At 41.4% G+C, this 20,988-nt stretch overlaps 1 protein-coding gene across 1 annotated transcript in view; it reads right to left on the bottom strand.

The window, feature by feature from the left end:
- LOC126174840 (uncharacterized) overlaps positions 1–20,988 on the bottom strand; it is a 94,406-nt gene that overhangs the window by 55,490 nt on the left and 17,928 nt on the right. The window contains exon 2 of the mRNA XM_049921223.1: positions 18,623–18,847. Coding sequence (XP_049777180.1) covers positions 18,623–18,847 — 225 coding nt within the window. The remainder of the gene's footprint in view (positions 1–18,622; positions 18,848–20,988) is intronic.

Genomic DNA, 20,988 nt, shown 5'->3' with positions numbered 1-20,988 from the left:
AAATCACTTAACACAAACACGGGTCACGTAGAGACTAATCCCAGCGCCACTAAAACTCTGCGCATGCGCGAATTTTGCAGCTAGGGTGAGCGAGAAAAATTTTTCTCGTTAGCATGCGGGTGCTTACTGCTACTGCCTATACAGCTAACGACCTCACTTAAAGTAACAGAAGCGGGAGAAAGTACTGCTGATACGCGAGTCAACTGCGCATGCGCATGAGCCCGCTGGCAACTGGTCAAACGAACCTAATGTAAACAGTTGTGACATCACGCTCATAGCAGTTTATTGTGACGAAGTATTACATAGTCTTCGCCCTAAGGCCTTTTGACATATTTTTGCTGTTTGCAGATGCTTGTGCATGCATGGTGTTTTGTTGTTGTAAATGGCACATTTCCTTTGCCACTAAAATTTTATTTTTTCCCCCCTCTCCTTTATATTTTACTGCTGCAGTTTCATTCTCCAGTAGCAGGGTACAGTAACATTCTTTGCTAGAGAATCAATTCTTATCAGTCGAAATCACAAAAATTTAACTGAAAATTTTAATGAAAAATTCCCAGAATTCCGAAAAATTCCCGGGTTTTTCCAGGATTTCCCGGATCGTATACAACCTGTATTAGAACAAGTATTAATAACTGTCAACCCGTTTCAGAACAAACTTTCTCCTCAAAAGTTTTGTAATGTAAAGCAATGTATATATGTTGAAATGAGGTTATCTACAAGTATAAAATTCTGAGTCAGTCACAATTTGGATTTCAGGGGGACTTTTCCACTGAACATGCCATCTACAATTTCACTGACTACTTATTAAAATATCTGAATGGCTAGATTTCACCTACTAGCATTTGTTGTTATCTACTTAAGGCATTTCTACATCTACATCTACATCCATACTCCGCAAGCCACCTGACGGTGTGTGGCGGAGGGTACCCTGAGTACCTCTATCGGTTCTCCCTTCTATTCCAGTCTCGTATTGTTCATGGAAAGAAGGATTGTTGGTATGCCTCTGTGTGGGCTCTAATCTCTCTGATTTTATCCTCATGGTCTCTTCGTGAGATATACGTAGGAGGGAGCAATATACTGCTTGACTCTTCGGTGAAGGTATGTTCTTGAAACTTTGACAAAAGCCCGTACCGAGCTACTGATCGTCTCCCCTGTAGAGTCTTCCACTGGAGTTTATCTATCATCTCCGTAACGCTTTCGTGATTACTAAATGATCCTGTAATGAAGCGCGCTGCTCTCCGTTGGATCTTCTCTATATCTTCTATCAATCCTATCTGGTACGAGTCCCACACTGCTGAGCAGTATTCAAGCAGTGGGCGAACAAGCGTACTGTAACCTACTTCCTTTGTTTTCGGATTGCATTTCCTTAGGATTCTTCCAATGAATCTCAGTCTGGCATCTGCTTTACCGACGATCAACATTATATGATCATTCCATTTTCAATCGCTCCTAATGCGTACTCCCAGATAATTTATGGTATTAACTGCTTCCAGTTGCTGACCTGCTATTTTGTAGCTAAATGATAAAGGATCTATCTTTCTGTGTATTCGCAGCACATTACACTTGTCTACATTGAGATTCAATTGCCATTCCCTGCACCATGCGTCAATTCGCTGCAGATCCTCCTGCATTTCAGTACAATTTTCCATTGTTACAACCTCTCGATACACCACAGCATCATCTGCAAAAAGCCTCAGTGAACTTACGATGTCATCCACCAGGTCATTTATGTATATTGTGAATAGCAACGGTCCTATGACACTCCCCTGCAGCACACCTGAAATCACTCTTACTTCGGAAGACTTCTCTCCATTGAGAATGACATGCTGCGTCCTGTTATCTAGGAACTCCTCAATCCAATCACACAATTGGTCTGATAGTCCATATGCTCTTACTTTGTTCATTTAACGACTGTGGGGAACTGTATCGAACGCCTTGCGGAAGTCAAGAAACACGGCATCTACCTGTGAACCCGTGTCTATGGCCCTCTGAGTCTCGTGGACGAATAGCGCGAGCTGGGTTTCACATGACCGTCTTTTTCGAAACCCATGCTGATTCCTACAGAGTAGATTTCTACTAGTCTCCAGAAAAGTCATTATACTCGAACACAATACGTGTTCCAAAATTCTACAACTGATCGATGTTAGAGATATAGGTCTATAGTTCTGCCCATCTGTTCGACGTCCCTTCTTGAAAACGGGGATGACATGTGCCCTTTTCCAATCCTTTGGAACGCTACACTCTTCTAGTGACCTACGGTACACCGCTGCAAGAAGGGGGGCAAGTTCATTCGCGTACTCTGTGTAAATTTGAACTGGTATCCCATCAGGTCCAGAGGCCTTTCCTCTTTTGAGCGATTTTAATTGTTTCTCTATCCCTCTGTCGTCTATTTCGATATCTACCATTTTGTCATCTGTGCGACAATCTAGAGAAGGAACTACAGTGCAATCTTCCTCTGTGAAACAACTTTGGAAAAAGACATTTAGTATTTCGGCCTTTAATCTGTCATCCTCTGTTTCAGTACCATTTTGGTCACAGAGTGTCTGGACATTTTGTTTTGATCCACCTACCGCTTTGACAAACGACCAAAATTTCTTAGGATTTTCTGCCAAGTCAGTACATAGAACTTTACTTTCGAATTCATTGAACGCCTCTCACATAGCCCTCCTCACACTACATTTCGCTTCGCGTAATTTTTGTTTGTCTGCAAGGCTTTGGCTATGTTTATATTTGCTGTGAAGTTCCCTTTGCTTCTGCAGCAGTTTTCTAACTCGGTTGTTGTACCACGGTGGCTCTTTTCCATCTCTTACGATCTTGCTTGACACATACTCATCTAACGCATTATGTACGACGGTTTTGAACTTTGTCCACTGATCCTCAACACTATCTGTACTTGAGACAAAACTTTTGTGTTGAGCCGTCAGGTACTCTGAAATCTGCTTTTTGTCACTTTTTCTAAACAGAAAAATCTTCCTACCCTTTTTAATATTCCTATTTACGGCTGAAATCATCGATGCCGTAACCGCTTTATGATCGCTGATTCCCTGTTCTGCGTTAACTTTTTCAAATAGTTCGGGTCTGTTTGTCACCAGAAGGTCTAATATGTTATCGCCACGAGTTGGTTCTCTGTTTAACTGCTCAAAGTAGTTTTCAGATAAAGCACTTAAAAAAATTTCACTGGATTCTTTGTCCCTGCCACCCGTTATGAACGTTTGAGTCTCCCAGTCTATATCCGGCAAATTAAAATCTCCACCCAGAACTATAACATAGTGGGGAAATTTACTCGAAATATTTTCCAAATTATCCTTCAGGTGCTCAGCCACAACAGCAGCTGAGCCAGGGGGCCTATAGAGACATCCAATTACCATGTCTGAGCCTGCTTTAACCGTGACCTTCACCCAAATCATTTCACATTTCGGATCTCCGTCAATTTCCTTCGATACTATTGCACTTCTTATCGCTATAAACACGCCTCCCCCTTCACTGTTCAGCCTGTCTCTGCGGTATACATTCCAATCTGAGTTTAGGATTTCATTACTGTTTACGTCTGGTTTCAGCCAACTTTCTGTCCCTAGTACTATATGGGCGTTGTGACCGTTTATTAATGAGAGCAGTTCTGGGACCTTTCTATAGACGCTCCTGCAGTTTACTATTAGCACATTAATATTGTTATTCCCTGTTGCATTTTGCCTACTCCTACCTTGCCGCGTCTCAGGAGGCGTCTTGTCGGACCTAGGGAGGGGATTCTCTAACCTAAAAAACCCCCATGTGCACTCCACACGTACTCCGCTACCCTTGTAGCCGCTTCCGAGTGCACGCCTGACCTATTCAGGGGGACCCTACATTTCTCCACCCGATAGCGGAGGTCGAGAAATTTGCACCCCAGATCTCCGCAGAATCGTCTGAGCCTCTGGTTTAAGCCTTCCACTCGGCTCCAAACCAGAGGACCGCGATCGGTTCTGGGAACGATACTACAAATAGTTAGCTCTGATTCTACCCCGCGAGCGAGGCTTTCCGCCTTCACCAATTCCGCCAACCGCCTGTACGAACTGAGGATGACCTCTGAACCCAGACGGCAGGAGTCATTGGTGCCGACATGAGCAACAATTTGCAGTCGGGTGCACCCAGTGCTCTCTATCGCCGCCGGTAGGGCCTCCTCCACATCTCGGATGAGACCCCCCGGCAAGCAGACAGAGTAAACACTGGCCTTCTTCCCCGACCTTCCCGCTATTTCCCTAAGGGGCTCCATCACCCGCCTAACGTTGGAGCTCCCAATAACTAATAAACCCCTCCCCCCGTGTGCCTGATCGGACCTTGCTGAAGGAGCAGCCACATGTCCACTCACAGGCAGAGCGGGCGATGCCACACGGCCAGCCTCCACATTGACCCTCCACCTCGTGCGCCGCGAACGCCGCTGAACCCGCCACTCCCCTTGGGGAGAGGGTGGCCCAACCGCGCCCGGTACCCGCGAAGATGTCTCGATAGCAGGGACAGTGGGTGAAGCATGAAACACCTGGGATGTACCTTGCGACGCAGCAGACTCCCCACTGCCGCTACATCCGAGGCAGCAGCCTGAAGACGGCTCACCGTGGCCATCAACACGCTCAGCTGTTCGCGAACAGTGGCCAGCTCCTCCTGCGTCCGTACACAGCAGTCACACATCCTATCCATCCTAAGGAATCAATTTACTGAAGAGAGTTAATCAACCTTTAACTAGACTGCTAATTCACTAAAGGCGGCTGTTTATTCACTAAACTGTGGTTGCTAGCCACTTCTTGTAGAAAACAATGAAAATAGCACTACCTGTCTCTGGACTGTATTGAAAACAAACACTAGCACTACTGGCACTATGGTTGACTAAAGGGATTCTGTATTCAAAACAAACACGAAATCTATGGAACACTATTAATAGCACCCGACAATTAAAGCTTCCTAAAAGCAAATACACACGGAAGAAGAAGTGACAAGTAAGAAAAATACAGTTAATACTTAAATTATGGTAGCTCGCTGCACAGCAGACGTGAAGCAGACGGCAGTTACGACGACACTGACTCTACTTGGCCATGTAAATCACATAATTCTAGTGGAAAAATTAATAAGCATTTCTTTTGAGATGCAATGTAAACTATTAACTTCATATTACATGTTAGGTAGGTTATATAGCTTTCATGCCAAATCTTTTTGAAAGTGGGGAGAAATTACTACTGGTGTTTCATAGGGTTCAATTCTGGGACCACTCCTGATCTTGTAATACATAAATGTCCTTCCATCTTACATTGTTACAGCAAATATAATTTTCCTTCCTGATAATCAGGCACCATACTAAAACCCAACAGACCTGCAGCAACAGAAGGAGCAATACATGAAATATTCAGAAGTATTACTCATTGGTTCTCAGTGTAAACAGTCTGTCACCTAACTTAGAAAAGACACTGTTCATTCATCAAACAGTCCATGGGTGTACTGCCAGTTCATAGTGTACAATGGGCACAACATTTCAGTGAACAGACATCTCACAATCATAAGGTACACTGACGGAACTGATCTCCTGAGGGCATGCAGCCAACTAATATCCCCCACCCCCACAAGCCATTTCGTCCACAGTTTGTGCCCACAATCGTATGTTGCAGGTCGTGAAGATGCTAGTGTTGGCATCTGCGACAGCATTGATGTAAGTTGTCTGTCTACCCTGGTCATGGGGGGCAAGAGATATAAGTAGGCCACAAGCCTGCAGGAGCTCCGCTTGTCAGCGCATTTGCCGATGGTGACATGTCTGATTGTCAAAATACTCTGCCTGTTGGGCACTATGAATTGAAAGTACAACCGTGGATTGTTCAATCAACAAATACACCAGGAAAAACAGAATATTTATGGGGATGAGATGTGTTACAGCATGAAGAAATTTGACAAGTTCTTGCATTTCCGAAGAGATGTCATGCCCAACATGTTGTGCCGAACTTTGCTAAGGTGACGAAATAAATATCAGGTGAACAGCCTGGGACACAGTGCCCAGACAGCAGGAGAACGGACGCTGTACCTGGATCGCACGCGGGGCACGGACCGCACCGACTCATAGGAAGCGCCTGAGGGAGGAGTGGGAGGGGGGATTGTCCTATATGTACATGGCACCGGCCCACCGCCAGTCAGTACATCAGCGCACCTGATGATGGCAACGTGGTCGATTTCCGAAATATTGTGTCCTATGCACACTCATACCAGGCTGTTCACCTGAGATTTATTTAGTCATAAAATACGCCTGGAGAAATTGAAGAATCACATTTGCTAAGGTAATGCATCACACTGATTCTGCAGCAGCCAAGAGAATCAAGAAGTTGGCCAGCCTTGCTTTGGTACATGAGAGTGCATTTTACCTGCCAGAGTTTTGAGTACAACTCCCACGAGCTATTCAGACTAAATTTACAATTGGCCAATCATTTTAATTCCTGGACCTGGAATTGGCTTGATGCTATTACCTGAGTGGCAACCAATACCATCCATAGGAAGGCCACAGGACATCAAATATCAAAATTCTCATGTCTCTCTGACAAAGCATCACCACTGGAGGCCCCATGCAAGGACAGTCAACAATCTCACTGACATGGATCCAAGTGACAATGCGGTTTCAGATCTGGAGAAGGGCCTTAGCTTTGTTCCCACCCCTAAGTTCACACCAGTCACGGACATCGTCAGTGCAGCTGAACAAGTTGTGGTGCGACTACTGCCTGAAGCAGCCGAAGAAGTATATTGTGAAACCTGATGAGAACTAAGTCTACGAAGCTGAACATTATCAGCAGAGAGATGGCAACTATTTGGGGCCTGAGAGAGTCCCCTGAGATTGTCGTCTTACCCCCTGAAAAAGGCAACACTACTGTTACCCTTCCGCACAAGGACTACATTGAGAAGATGCAGAGCCTGGTACATGATAATACCTACAGGAAGATCAATGCTGACCCCACAAAGACAGTGGAGAACAAGGCTAGGGCTCTTTTCTCAAGGACACGGATTTACCTGAGGGGGCCGCCAAGAAACTGTTCCTCAAAGACTTGTACTGCCAAGACTTTATGGACTCCCTAAAGTTCAAAGAGATGGTGTGCAATTGCATCCCAATATCAATAACATTAGGGCACTAACATATTTGCTGGCAAAATACCTGATGGAAATACTAAGCCCTTATGTAGGGAAATGCACTCATCATATTGACAATTCTGTGGATTTTGTAAAATCCTTCAACAACTTCAGAGTAAGAGCCTTGGACATCCTGGTGAGTTTTGACATTGTTTCGTTATACAGTAGGGTACCTCTATAAGAGTCACTAGAACTTATTGGTCAAAAATTACAAGATAAGACCACTAACCTTTTTAGGTATGTCCTGACCTCTGTGTATTTTCTGTTTCATGAAGAATACTATGAACAAATGGCAGGAGTTGCAATAGGCAGCCCACTCTCGCCTCTGGTCACAATTTTGTATATGGAGTACTTTGAGGAGGAAGCCCTGGTGTCAACCAAATGGAACACATGTGTTTTTTCCGTTATGTGGATGACACATTCGTCATCTGGCCCTACGCAAAAACAAACTCCTTGACTTGCTTACATGTTTGAACTCCACATGTCCTAACATCAAATTCACTATGAAACCGAGGCAGAAGGATGATTACCATTTCTGGACGTCATGGTCACAAGAAGAGCTTACAGAATCCTTGGCCATAGAGTGTATCAGAAGGAAACACACACTGACCTACATTTGCATGCAGAAAGCTTCCATTACCCTTCACAGAGGAATGGGGTACTAAAAACACTAGTACACAGGGTGCACACCATTTCAGATGCTTCCCCAAGAGCTAGAACACCTTAGAACTGTATTTAAAAAAAAAAAAAAACAGGTACGCAGAATGGCAGATTTGACGTGCCTTCCACCCACAACAGTACAACCTGTGGAGATGTAAGAAATCACAGAGGAAGATTCAGCCACTGCCTTTATACCATACATGGGTGCACTATCGGGAAAATCACATGCATACTGAAGAAGCACTGAGTAAAAATTGTCTATAAGCTGCTCAATAAATCATGAGCATTAATGGGAAGCGTCAAAAATGATCTCACTTTGCAGAACACCAGCATATATCGGATTCTATGTCAATGTGGGAAAACATATATTGGACAGACAGTGAGCACCGTTGAAGATTGTTGCCGAGTACACCAGAGGCACACTCAACTGATGTATCCCAACATGTCAGCGGTTGCAGAGCACTATTTGTCCAACAATCATGTGATGGAGTACAAACTTACCAGCTCTCGGCACAGATTTCTGAATACTGGGACAGCGTCATTAGAGAAGAAATAGAAATTCACACCAGGGACGACCCTATCAACTGGGATTGTGGCTATAATCTTACCAATATTTGGGAACAAGCACCGAGTTTAATTAAGAAGGCTATTAGCAAACAAATCAATCTGGCGACCAGAGCAGGCACCAAACTTACATAAATGATATCACTGACGCCAATGCTAGTATCTCCGCAACCTCTGGGACGTGCAGCCATGGGTGCAGACCACAGACATAGCGGATGGCAGTTGCAAGGGATATTAAGTCAGCCGCACGCCCTCAGGAACTCAATTCGTGAGTGCATCTGACAATGGCAACATGTCTCATCGCTGAAATATTGTACCTGTTGGACACTTTGAACTGGCAGTATAATTGTGGACTGTTTGGTCAACAAATGTGACAGGAGAAACTGAAGAATCATGTCACAGTTCATCCAATTCTGTACAAGGCATGACATATCACCGTCAATAACCATACCCATCTACATCTATACTCTGCAAACCACTGCAAAGTGTGTGGCAGAGTGTATGTCCCACTGTACCAGTAATGGGTTTCTTCCTGTTCGATTCATGTGTGGAGTGTGGGAAGAAGGATTGTTTAAATGCCTCTGTGTGTGCTGTAATTAGTCTGATCTTGTCCGCGTGATCCCTATGTGAGCAATACATAGGAGTCTGTAGCAAATTCCTGTAGTCATCATTCAAAAACAGTTCTTGTAAATTTGCAAGAAAGCTGTCTCTGGATAGTTTTTGTCTGTGTTCAAGAGTCCAACAGTTCAATTTCTTCACTATCTCTGTGATGCTCTCCAACTGGTCAAATAAACCTGTTACCATTCATGCTGCTCTCTTCTTCATACATTCAATATCCCGTGTTAATCCTATTTTGTAACAGTCCCAAAAACTTGAGCAATATTCTAGGATGGGGCACATAAGTGATTTGTAAGCAATATCCTTTGTAAACTGATTGCATTTCCTCAATACTCTGCTTTACCCACAACTGAGCCTATATGGTCATTTGATTTCATATACCTACAAAGCGTTACACCCAGGTATTTCTACGAGTTTGCTGATTCTAGCTGTGACTCATTGATATTATAGTCACAGGATGCTACTCTTTCTTTTTGTGAAGTGCACAACTTTACATTTCTGAACATTTAAAGTAAGCTGCCAATCTTTGCACCAGTTTGAAACGTTATCAAGATCAGACTGAATATATATGCAGCTTCTTTCAGTCAGTACTTCATTACAGATAACTGCATCATCTTGCAAAAAGTCTGAGTTACTATTAAAATCACGTGAAAAATCATTAATATACAACACAAGCAGCAAGGGTCTCAACACAATTTTGCTGGGGCACACCCAAAGTTACTTCTACATCTGGCGATAGTACAGCATGGCAAAAGGAAATGGCTAAAACTGAGTGTTCAAAATTCCAGGCAGTGAATACTGATCAGAACTAGAATTGGAAGCCATATATTACAGATCATTTAAATTTTTTTAGTTTAGTGACAGTTACTGTATGTTTAATTGCATATTTTGACAATGAAACCACGAGAGAATTAGCTTACTTAGCGTACTTCCATTCAATGACATGGAATAACTTTCTGGGCCTATTCCACACATGGGCACACAGTACTCACTGTATAGAAACATTTTGTAAGGATAAAAAAGAATCCTGTGTTCAGCCTCACAATAAATTTACTATTAATTTTGTTGGGAACATTCAGGCACAATTTGAAAATACTACAGCACTTTATTTTTGCACAAAAAGGAGCACAGGATGTAGTTGCAAAAATTCTTGACCACTTCCTTGTGAATTAATGAGTTTGCAGATAATAAGAGTTTTAAAAACAAACTAAAATAATTTCCACTTAACAACTATTAATCAATAGGTGAATCTGTACATGGTTGTGTTATGATTATCAAAATTTGTTTTAAATTAAGATAAATCCAGTTTTCAGAGAGACAATGTATCTTACTTGTAAACACAGTGACACATTCTACATTATAGCAAGTTGTCACAAATATGATCCACAGAACATGCAAAAAGTTAACAAACATGTCATCTTAATGATGGCGACAAAGCAAATTACACACAAACACACACACACACACACACACACACACACACACACACACACACACACACAGAAATAAGTTTGTGCTGTAAGAAAGAGATTCGATATTTCAAAATGTGCAGTACAAGTACGACAACAGAGTGCAATAAAAAGAACTGTGTAATTCTGAATTCTACTTCCTGAATTTCTGCTCTCAAAAGGAGATCATACAATAAAAAACAACGGAACATACAGAATTATGCAAGTGTTGAATTTTAAAGCAAGTGAACTCACTAGATAAAGATAAGGCCCCTCTACCACCATTACTGATATTATCGTGAATTTTTGTGGAAACATGTGCCTCATTTTGGACCAAAATATAATATTTCTTCTAGATATTAAACAACTCATCTTGAAAAGAACAACATTTTGATCATTGTTGGAAGGCAGAATTAACTGAAGATGCCTTGGAATTCTTGAGGGAGAAGGATTATAGTCTGTTCTGCTACGTAAGGACAAAGGGCAATCCTGCAGTGGCAAAATGATCCACAGCTGACTGCCCAGTATCAGAAGGGCACTGCAGAAGATGCTTCGCTCCTTGCATCAAGTACATGGGCAACTGCTGGACTGAAGTACACAAGCTTACAAGTGTCACAGCATTTGAGTTTGAGATCAGATCCTTAGGCGACAGCATACTTTGGGAGTATGGTAACCTGCAGGTATGACTACAAGCACATACGGGATCTTGCAAAACAGTACACCACAGATCCATCAATGTCACTAGTACTGTTGAAGACACCAATAAACACACACCACTGATGGACCCACCATGGTCAGTGAACAAAAAGTTGGTCAGGATGGGGATGGATAACTTCGGATTATGGTGTGTGGCAGTTTGTTTGCACAACTGGACCAACAAAAAGGAAATGCCCCTATTCATCTAGGCCACAAAAACAGCCAACAATGGCTACCACACTCTAGACTGCACCGAGATATTTGAGGTGCAGAAGCTTTTGAGCTTACAGGTAATGGTGAAGCTCCACCCTAAGGACCCAGATGTGGAAATACAAAGCTTCACCGGTCACAAGACAGAGTTCTGCCAGCACGCATCAAGATGTGGCAAATGTGCTGGTAACCACAACTCGCACAATTGTCACTGGAAGAACAATCTGTCTGTGTGTATTGGTTGTGCAGTACACCATGTGGAATGTTGGCATGGATGCAAGGTCTTTCCAGATGGCAGCCATGCCATGTCTAAAACAACTGACACTGCAAAACCAGTGAAATTTGGCAAAACAGACATGGACATCAAGGGGTAATTGCAGTGGACATATAGTGCCCCTGTCTGCCAGACTTGTCACAGGCAAGCAGGCATTGACTTTCTTGTAGTGTGAGCACATGGGGAAACCTGCCATTGAGAGTTGGTGGGGGAACGCTGAGCAGTGTTTGCCCCCCTCCCAAGCTCACAGATTAATCAGATCTTTTCACCTGGTGACATGGTCGCGAACCGCGAGTCTGTTCATGTCACCGCAAGCTCATACCAGAGTGTGACTGACAGAACTGTTTGCGGCCACTATGCACGCAGCCAAGTAGCATCAACAGTTAGCACTCCCAGTCAAGGTTTTTGGAGGTTTTCATTGCTGTAATGGAGAATTTTAGAGCTGTCCCACTTTATCTAAACAAACAAATAAACAGAGCCACAATGGTACAACACAGCTTGAATCTTGACCCATTAGGACACAATGCTCTCAATGGCCCACCCAACTACATCCAAGCTGAGAATGAAATGTTAAAAAGAAATGATCATAAAACTGATGCCATGGTTCATTCCAACCACTGATGAAACTACACTTTATTTGATTTTGTTTTCTCAGTGATTGGTGTAAAGCTCAGCACTGGTTTTATGTACTGTAAATGGCTGGTGACTTCCAAAACTGATAACTCTTGTGGCAGTGTTGGAAAATAAATTACTTTCATAACAACTCACCTGTTTAAAAAACAATTAAATGAAAATCCTCCGACATTCTCTTCATTAGCAACATTTGGCAGAATGAAGACATTAGGACTGTTGACACTACAGCATTTTCCTCTTTTAAAAATAAATAAAACTACTGATTAGTTCTTAACCAGTTACACTGTAGCTCAGTAAACAAAATATTTCCTTGAATAATGATTACCTGGACATAAAGCTACAATAAGGACTGTTTGATGACTGGACTGCTGTGTGTAATTTGAAATAGGGGACATCGTCAGAAAACAACACTTCTCAGAGGTTTGTTACACAATCATTTTCATCCTCAGCACACAACTAATCTTCACAACTAGTAAAATGAGAGTAATGAACACTAAACAGAGAGGAATATTTATCTGTTTTATATATATGACAGACTTTACTGACCTGCTTTGCATGGCAACCTGCATTTCAGAGGCAAATAAATGATTTTCAAGCCCCTGATGTGTAGTCTGCCCTGCATGACAGGCTTGTTGTGGAGTAGTATCAGCCTGTTTTACTCAACTGTATTTCAGGGGCTACACATGCCATGGCTGGGGGCAGGGTGAGATGGATAGAGGAGAGGATGGACAGAGCAACAGAGAGGAAGGAATAGACAGCGAGAGGGGAAGAGGGGTGATGCATGAGGCACGTGGTGGGTATAGAGGGGTAGCAGGCAGGTGGGAAAGTAAGAGGGCCAGGAAGAAATGTAAAGAAAGTGGTGAAGGTGAATATGGTTAGAGGGAAGAAGGAGGAAGATATAGTCAGAGGGAGGGAGTGTAGGGAATGGACAAAGAGAGGGGGAGGAAGAGAAGAAGAGACAGAGACAGAATGAGGTGAGGGAGACAGATAGACAGAGGTGGGAAGATGAGGTGGGCAGACCGAGGGAGGAAGAGGTGGACACAAGAGAGGGAGAGGAGGTGGTGTGTTCCATACATGTGTTGAACGCAAACTTGGGTGATACCGCAGGAAAAAGGGTAGTATATAAACAGAAATGGGAGAAATATGAAAAGCAATGACCATCAAGTTTTTCTCTTCAAGCATAACACCAGCAACTCAGTTCGCCACAGATCATTAGGAACAATACATAATAGGTTACTGAAAAAAAATCATATAAAGGTTAAATTCATACTACATTTTCCCATCAGCTGCAGGAAGTGTGAGGTTTCACAAGTTTTACCATTTACTTGATGTGTTTCAAGAAATTTTTTATGTAACTAACTTAGTGCTCACTGCTTCACTTGCGTAGGCAGTATGAACGAAATATCTTCATAAAAATTCACTCCCTCAGGGGTTCCAAAAACTATTAAACATGTTTTTTTTTTTTTATTTCCAAGCAAGAAGCCAACTTCTTTTTTAGCTTCAAAAATGCTTTCATAAGGAAACATTTCCACTAAAAATTTCATCCCCTTAGTGGATGAATTTTCAAAAAACACTGAAATATGTATTTTTTAATTTAAATGCCATTTTTCATGGTTATAGATGCAAAATTTCCTTATAATATTCATCCCCTACTTCACCTCCTTAGGGGACAAATTTAGAAAAATCCATTCTTAAACGATGCGTACAGTATAAGATCAACACCATCTCCAAATTTCAACTTTCTACCCTTGTGATGTGTGGTGATGAGTCAGTCAGGATATTCCCTTTTCTATGTAGAGATTAATTCTGTAAGATCACTAAAATAGTTTCACCACACCAGGAGGAGTTATAGGCCTAAGCGTCACAAGCCACTGCTTGAGGTGCCAAATTGAGAGGGACACCACAACTGTAAATTTCTACACGAGGCATCACAATTCATGGCTCCCACTTGGGACGCCAAGCTGAAAAGTGCACTTGAGGGAAAATTTGTATAAGTGTGTATCACAATTAGTAGCGAAAACTGACAACGGTGAAACTGTACAAAGAAAGATGAATTGGACCGGGGGATGGGGGGGGGAATTCGCTAGTGGAAAAATATTCTCGAACCAGCCCTGTCAGATACTCAGTTTTTGCTTGAAACTGTACAGCCATTAAGCCACCTTCTTTGTCCAGTCGGAGGTCTCACTATCTAATGTTTCATTGTTAATGGCATCATCACTCTTCCTTCCTACCTTTTGTAGTACTTTCACTGTAGGTATTACAACTGAGAATACTGTGAACATTGTACATTGCTACAGTCTGTACAACTTCAATAGCTTATCCTGACAAAAAGAAATAAGTAAGCCCATAAAGCACTGCAGGGCTATGAGACTTCACCACTGAGGTACTGCTCTCCAGTATGCTCAGGCTTAACAGTGATATGACTGTTAGTCACTGTAACTGACAGTCTATTCGACATTATTTTTCAAAATGCGATTTTTTCCCCTGATAATCCTGTCACAGGAATATTTACCGACACACTATCACTCACGTAATATATGAATATGTTTAGGCATTTTTGGCATGACATTGAGTTCACTAATTTAAGCAGATAACGGAAATGCAACACAGGTGGATGGAAATGAGTGTTAAATGTGGACCACTTACTCTATGAGGCTTTACTAAGGTTCATTTCCCAAATGAAATAAATGGCGCAATTTGGTAACTTTTGCCTCTTGCGACAAGGTGAATAGTGGACTGCTACACTCATCCTGTCTCAGTTACACAATTTTCAAACATTTTGAAACCATTCTCACACTTTTAGATGAGACGATACTAGATGCAGACTGGTGGTGTACAAATATTACATCCTGGGAGGGCAGAGGGTTGTGCAGGAATGGCACCCAGCCATTTTTCCTTCTAGCATGCATATCACTGTTGCTTTTGAATAGTAGTGGATTATTTACAACAAACTTCATGACGGAATAAATATACTGTGAAGCAGCAGTCAGAATGTCCAACTCCTTAAACAGATGTCTACTAGATGATCGTGGGTCAGCACCACATATTATTCTAACCACACGTTTTTGAGCAACAAAGACTTACTTTCTTAATGAAAACATTATTCCATTTGACATTACTGAATGAAAATATGCAAAATATATCATCTTTATGTTTTCTCTCTCCTCAAGATTTGCAGTGATTCTAAGTGCAAATGTGGCTAAACTATGTTGTTTTAGGAGTTCCAAAATGTGCTTCTGCCAAGTATAAATTCTCACCAATATGGACACCTAAGATTTTTGAAGTTTTCATCCTATGTACACTTATCAGTGGTGTAGTACCCCGAGATGAGCAGAATAGAATATGTTACACATTTTTTAAAAAAAAATTGAGGTTGAGACCATTTTCAGAAAGCCAGTCAATGATACTTGGACACTGTTTACCATTCCTTCTGTTTCTGTATGTATGCCTGGATTGGATTGGATTCTTTGTGGGGAGGAGACTGTGGTGTGCATACTGTAAGACCTTCGGTACACACACCATCAGATTATTTGACTTGTCGCTCTAACGAAGTAGGCGAGTGTCAGCAATATGTCTCATGGTCTTATCGTGGCGTGTTTATCTTCTGCCATTAGGTCAGACGATAGAAATGCCACTTGCACGCTTAGAGTAGGAGATTGACGGTGACCAACTTTAAACAGAACTTGATTAATTTTCGCACACATTTATTAAAATAATAAATAACATAGACATTACGTAACTTTATTCTGGATGCTGTTTACAATTGACAATCTGAAGTTCCTTTGGTCTTGGTATGTTAATCTTATTCTCACATATCTCTGATACTTGACAAAGTGTCTATACATTTCTCTTCATGGCTATGTACAGGAATATGATAATCTTATTAGGCGCAGACTGAAACTTGACTACTGGTACAGACAAATGCAGACTGGTGCAGATTAATACCGACTGACTAATCGGAGGTCTGTACACTCGTTATAATACCTCGCGCGTTCAGGAATCACTGCGCGAGTGTGATCCGCGAGGAGAAAAGGTTCTACGTTAGCAGCAATCTCATTGGCTGCGTTACATATTAATACGCGGATCGGCGGAAGCAGAATTTGGTCCGTCTTTATGGCAGTGCCACCTCATAGAGCGGAGACGGACGAGCGGTGCACCTGCGCTGTTGTGCTTAGCAGGGTGCACTCTAGTGGGAAAGTTGTGTACGCGTTGACTACGCAGAACTATGTACACAACAGAGATCAAACAGCGAGGTCATAGGTCTCATCGGATTAGGGAAGGGTGGGGAAGGAAGTTGACCATGCCCTTTCAAAGGAACCATCCCGGCATTTGCCTGGGGCGATTTAGGAAAATCAGGATGGCCGGACATGGGATTGAACCATCATCCTCCCTAATACTGCCTGGATTGATTACAACAGTAGTGTCTTCTGCGAAAAGAACTAATTATCCTTGTTGTGTATTAGATAGGTCATATACACATATGAGGAAAAATAGTGGACCTCAGATTGGGCCCTTGGGAACCCTATGCGTGATTTCTTCCCAGTCAGTATTACGTCCCTGGACAATATTGGTTGAATTTTTAAATACAACTTTCGGCAGTTTTCTGCTTAGATATGACATCCTACTGTCTATGATAGTTTCCTCCCAGTTCTCATGCAACTGAGGCCACAATTTTATCCACACTACCTGAAACATGGTCAGGATTTGTTGCCGGAAAAATGGACAAATTTGGCACACATCTGATGACCTCAGTCATCCCAACAATGTCCTGCTCAACTGGGGATTCTAAACACATTAGACCAGCTAACCCAATTTGCAATTTTTGTAATCATTTTGCACTGTGGACAGAATATATATCAAGCATGTGCAGAAAACAGTGGATGAGGTAATGCGCACAATGGATCCATTTTCATGACAGCAGTGGTTTTCATTTATCATGAACAAATGACTGCATTGGCTTTTGCATGATTGGTGACATGGACAGTAGCACATCCTGTTGTGTGACCTTCCATGTCTTCACGCCACTGACCTCCCTGTGTGACCTACAACAAAAATCATCAAATGGACGATTCGTGTTTCCGTTTCCTCACTAAGCAGTGAAATATAAATGGAGATGAGAGGACCTACATGGAGACTGAGTCCACAATTAGTATTAATGGGACAATGCACTCAGCATTTATACCTCTGTGTTGGCTACAGTTGCCTTTAGCCACTCCACAGATTTAATGAGCTGTTAACTTACACAGGAGCTTGCCTGAAACACTTTGTTCCTTACAGCAGTTTTAATTGTAACTTAATTCAAGGCGCAAGGTAACATACTGTCTTTGCCTTACTTCTTGATAGTCTTGAAAATCCTCCAACATGGTTCGGATATAATTTAGATATTTTATGGAACAGATTGTGATAATTATATGACACACTAGTTATTACATAAATACAAAGTTAATGGCAAGTCTATAGAAACTGTACGATCGTGCCAATACCTAGTAATAGCTATCAAGTTTGCACAAGATAGAATAACACCTGGAAGAAAAAATGGGGAAAAAGTGCCATGCAACAGTTCAACAGCAGATTTCAGATGATGTAACTTGTCTATCAAAAATCATTTCTTATAAAAGTAATTTGATGGACTTCTGCAGTCTGTTTATGATCCTGAACAAATCAGAGCAAATAAGGAATACAAAAATTTCTAGAAAGGGCTGTGCTTGTTGTGGAGACTGTGTTTAATCAACACGAAGCTTTAGGGAGATCACAGCAACTTACAAAGTAACACTACAAGAAAGGCACCACATGTTAAATGGAAATTTCTTAGGATTTTCTTTTTTAACTGATGACATTACACATAATATCTCATGTTTGATTATGTATGGCTCTCCTTGCACACATTTTGCTTGGAGATTATGATCTCATTCAATAGCAACATTTAAAGTGTGACAGATGGTAGCTGGCACCACTGGCACAGCCATTCATTTGAAAGTAAGAAACTTACACAATAATGCTCATAGTAAGGTTGTCTCCTGTGGATGAACTGCCTTATCTTATGCTTGCCTTACTGAGTATTCTACACCACAATTTGGCTTTTAACTTATATATACACCGATCTAGATGCAGGTCTACTACTCTCAAAATAAGTATTATATTGTTATTGTTATTGTTATTACTATTATTATTATTATCATCATCATCATCATCATTATTATTATTATTAATGAAGACAAATCCTGGAAATATAAACATTTCATAAAAATAATTTGTTGATCATATTACACTGAATTAATCACTCATGATTTCTACTGATGGATTGTCAAATGACACCCAACAAGGCTCTTTCATCTTCCCTGTCTGGTTGGATCTTAAATATTTACTGAAAGTAGATTATGAACTTGCATATTACCTGGCATGTTTCCACTATTTGTAAATGATTTCTGTACCATCAGATGCTCATTCTGCTTGATCAGTCTTAGCATTTCTTCAACTGTGTGGTTAGGCATTGTGATTGATGGTGGTGGAGGAATCCCAAGAAGTAACTCCTGTATTTTCTGAAGCTTACTATGCAAGGCTTCAATAATAGTACTGTGCATCGTTACAGGTGTTACAGTTCTCGGTGGGGATTTATTTTCTGTAATGTAACATTCTACTATTAATGCTACAAATAATTAAACAAATAACAATCAGAGAATACTTACAGCATATTCAGAGTATGTAAAGCAAAAAAGAACGAAGAAAAGTGAAAATCTGATGCAACTAAAAAATCATTCAACATAAAGATGTAGCTCATAAGATAAAAGCTAAGAATAGGAGCAGTTATCTCATTTATGTGTTTTCCAAGGTATGTAAACAGACAAATTTAAACAGTCAATTAGGGAATAACACGTAGATGACATTTTTCACAGTAAAGAACTCAAGCTCATCTCTCATGTCCTGATCAAAATATAAACTCCATGATCCTAATGTGTTTCAAACAGTGTGACAGTAATTATATGCATTGAGCAGCTACTGCACAGCTGCAAAATTAGTCACTTTGTTGTTGTTGTTATGGTCTTCAGTCCTGAGACTGGTTTGATGCAGCTCTCCACACTATTCTACCCTGTGCAAGCCTCTTCATCTCCCAGTACCTACTGCAGCCTACATCCTTCTGAATCTGCTTAGTGTATTCATCTCTTGGTCTCCCTCTACAATTTTTACCCTCCAAGCTGCCCTCCAGTACTAAATTGGTGAGGCCTTGATGCCTCAGAACATGTCCTACCAACCGATCCCTTCTTCTAGTCAAGTTGTGCCACAAACTCCTCTTCTCCCCAATTCTATTCAATACCTCTTCATTAGTTATGTGATCTACCCATCTAATCTTCAGCATTCTTCTGTAGCACCACATTTCGAAAGCTTCTATTCTCTTCTTGTCTAAACTATTTATCGTCCACGTTTCACTTCCATACATGGCTACACTCCATACAAATACTTTCAGAAACGACTTCCTGACACTTGAATCAATGCTCGATGTTAACAAATTTCCCTTCTTCAGAAACGCTTTCCTTGCCATTGCCAGTCTACATTTTATATCCTCTCTACTTCGACCATCATCAGTTATTTTGCTCCCCAAATAGCAAAACTCCTTTACCCTTTAAGTGTCTCATTTCCTATTCTAATTCCCGCAGCATCACCCAACTTAATTTAACTACATTCCATTATCCTCGTTTTCCTTTTGTTGACGTTCATCTTATATCCTCCTTTCAAGACACTGTCCATTCCTTTCAACTGCTCTTCCAAGTCCTTTGCTGTCTCTGACAACTACAATGTCATCAGCGAACCTCAAAGTTTTTATTTCTTCTCCATGGATTTTAATACCTACTCCGAACTTTTCTTTCGTTTCCATTACTGCTTGCTCAATATACAGATTGAATAGCATCGGGGAGAGGCTACAACCCTGTCTCACTCCCTTCCCAACCACTACTTCCCTTTCATGTCCCTCGACTCTTATAACTGCCGTCTGGTTTCTGTACAAATTGTAAATAGCCTTTTGCTCCCTATATTTTACACCTGCCACCTTCAGAATTTGAAAGAGAGTATTCCAGTCAACATTGTCAAAAGCTTTCTCTAAGTCTACAAATGCTAGAAATGTAGATTTGCCTTTCCTTAATCTTTCTTCTAAGATAAGTTGTAGGGTCAGTATTGCTTCATGTGTTCCAACATTTCTACGGAATTCAAACTGATCTTCCCCGAGGTCGGCTTCTACTAGTTTTTCCATTCGTCTGTAAAGAATTCGCGTTAGTATTTTGCAGCTGTGACTTATTAAACTGATAGTTCAGTAATTTTCACATCTGTCAACGCCTGCTTTCTTTGGGATTGGAATTATTATATTCTTCTTGAAGTCTGAGGGTATTTCACCTGTCTCATACTTCTTGCTCAACAGATGGTAGAGTTTTGTCAGTACTGGCCCTCCCAAGGCTGTCAGTAGTTCTAATGGAATGTTGTCTACTCCCGGGGCCTTGTTTCGACTTAGGTCTTTCAGTGCTCTGTCAAACTGTTCACGCAGTATCATATCTCCCATTGCATCTTCATGTACCTCCTCTTCCATTTCCATAATATTGTCCTCAAGAACATCGCACCTGTATAGACCCTCTATATACTCCTTCCACCTTTCTGCTTTCCCTTCTTTACTTAGAACTGTGTTTCCATCTGAGCTCTTGATATTCATGCAAGTGGTTCCATTTTCTCCAAAGGTCTCTTAAATTTTCTTGTAGGCAGTATCCATCTTACCCCTGA

Source organism: Schistocerca cancellata, chromosome 3 (assembly GCF_023864275.1).
Source record: "Schistocerca cancellata isolate TAMUIC-IGC-003103 chromosome 3, iqSchCanc2.1, whole genome shotgun sequence".
Lineage (NCBI taxonomy): Eukaryota > Metazoa > Arthropoda > Insecta > Orthoptera > Acrididae > Schistocerca > Schistocerca cancellata.
Note: the sequence above shows the minus strand (reverse complement) of the source record. Positions and strands in the feature narration are given on the sequence as shown.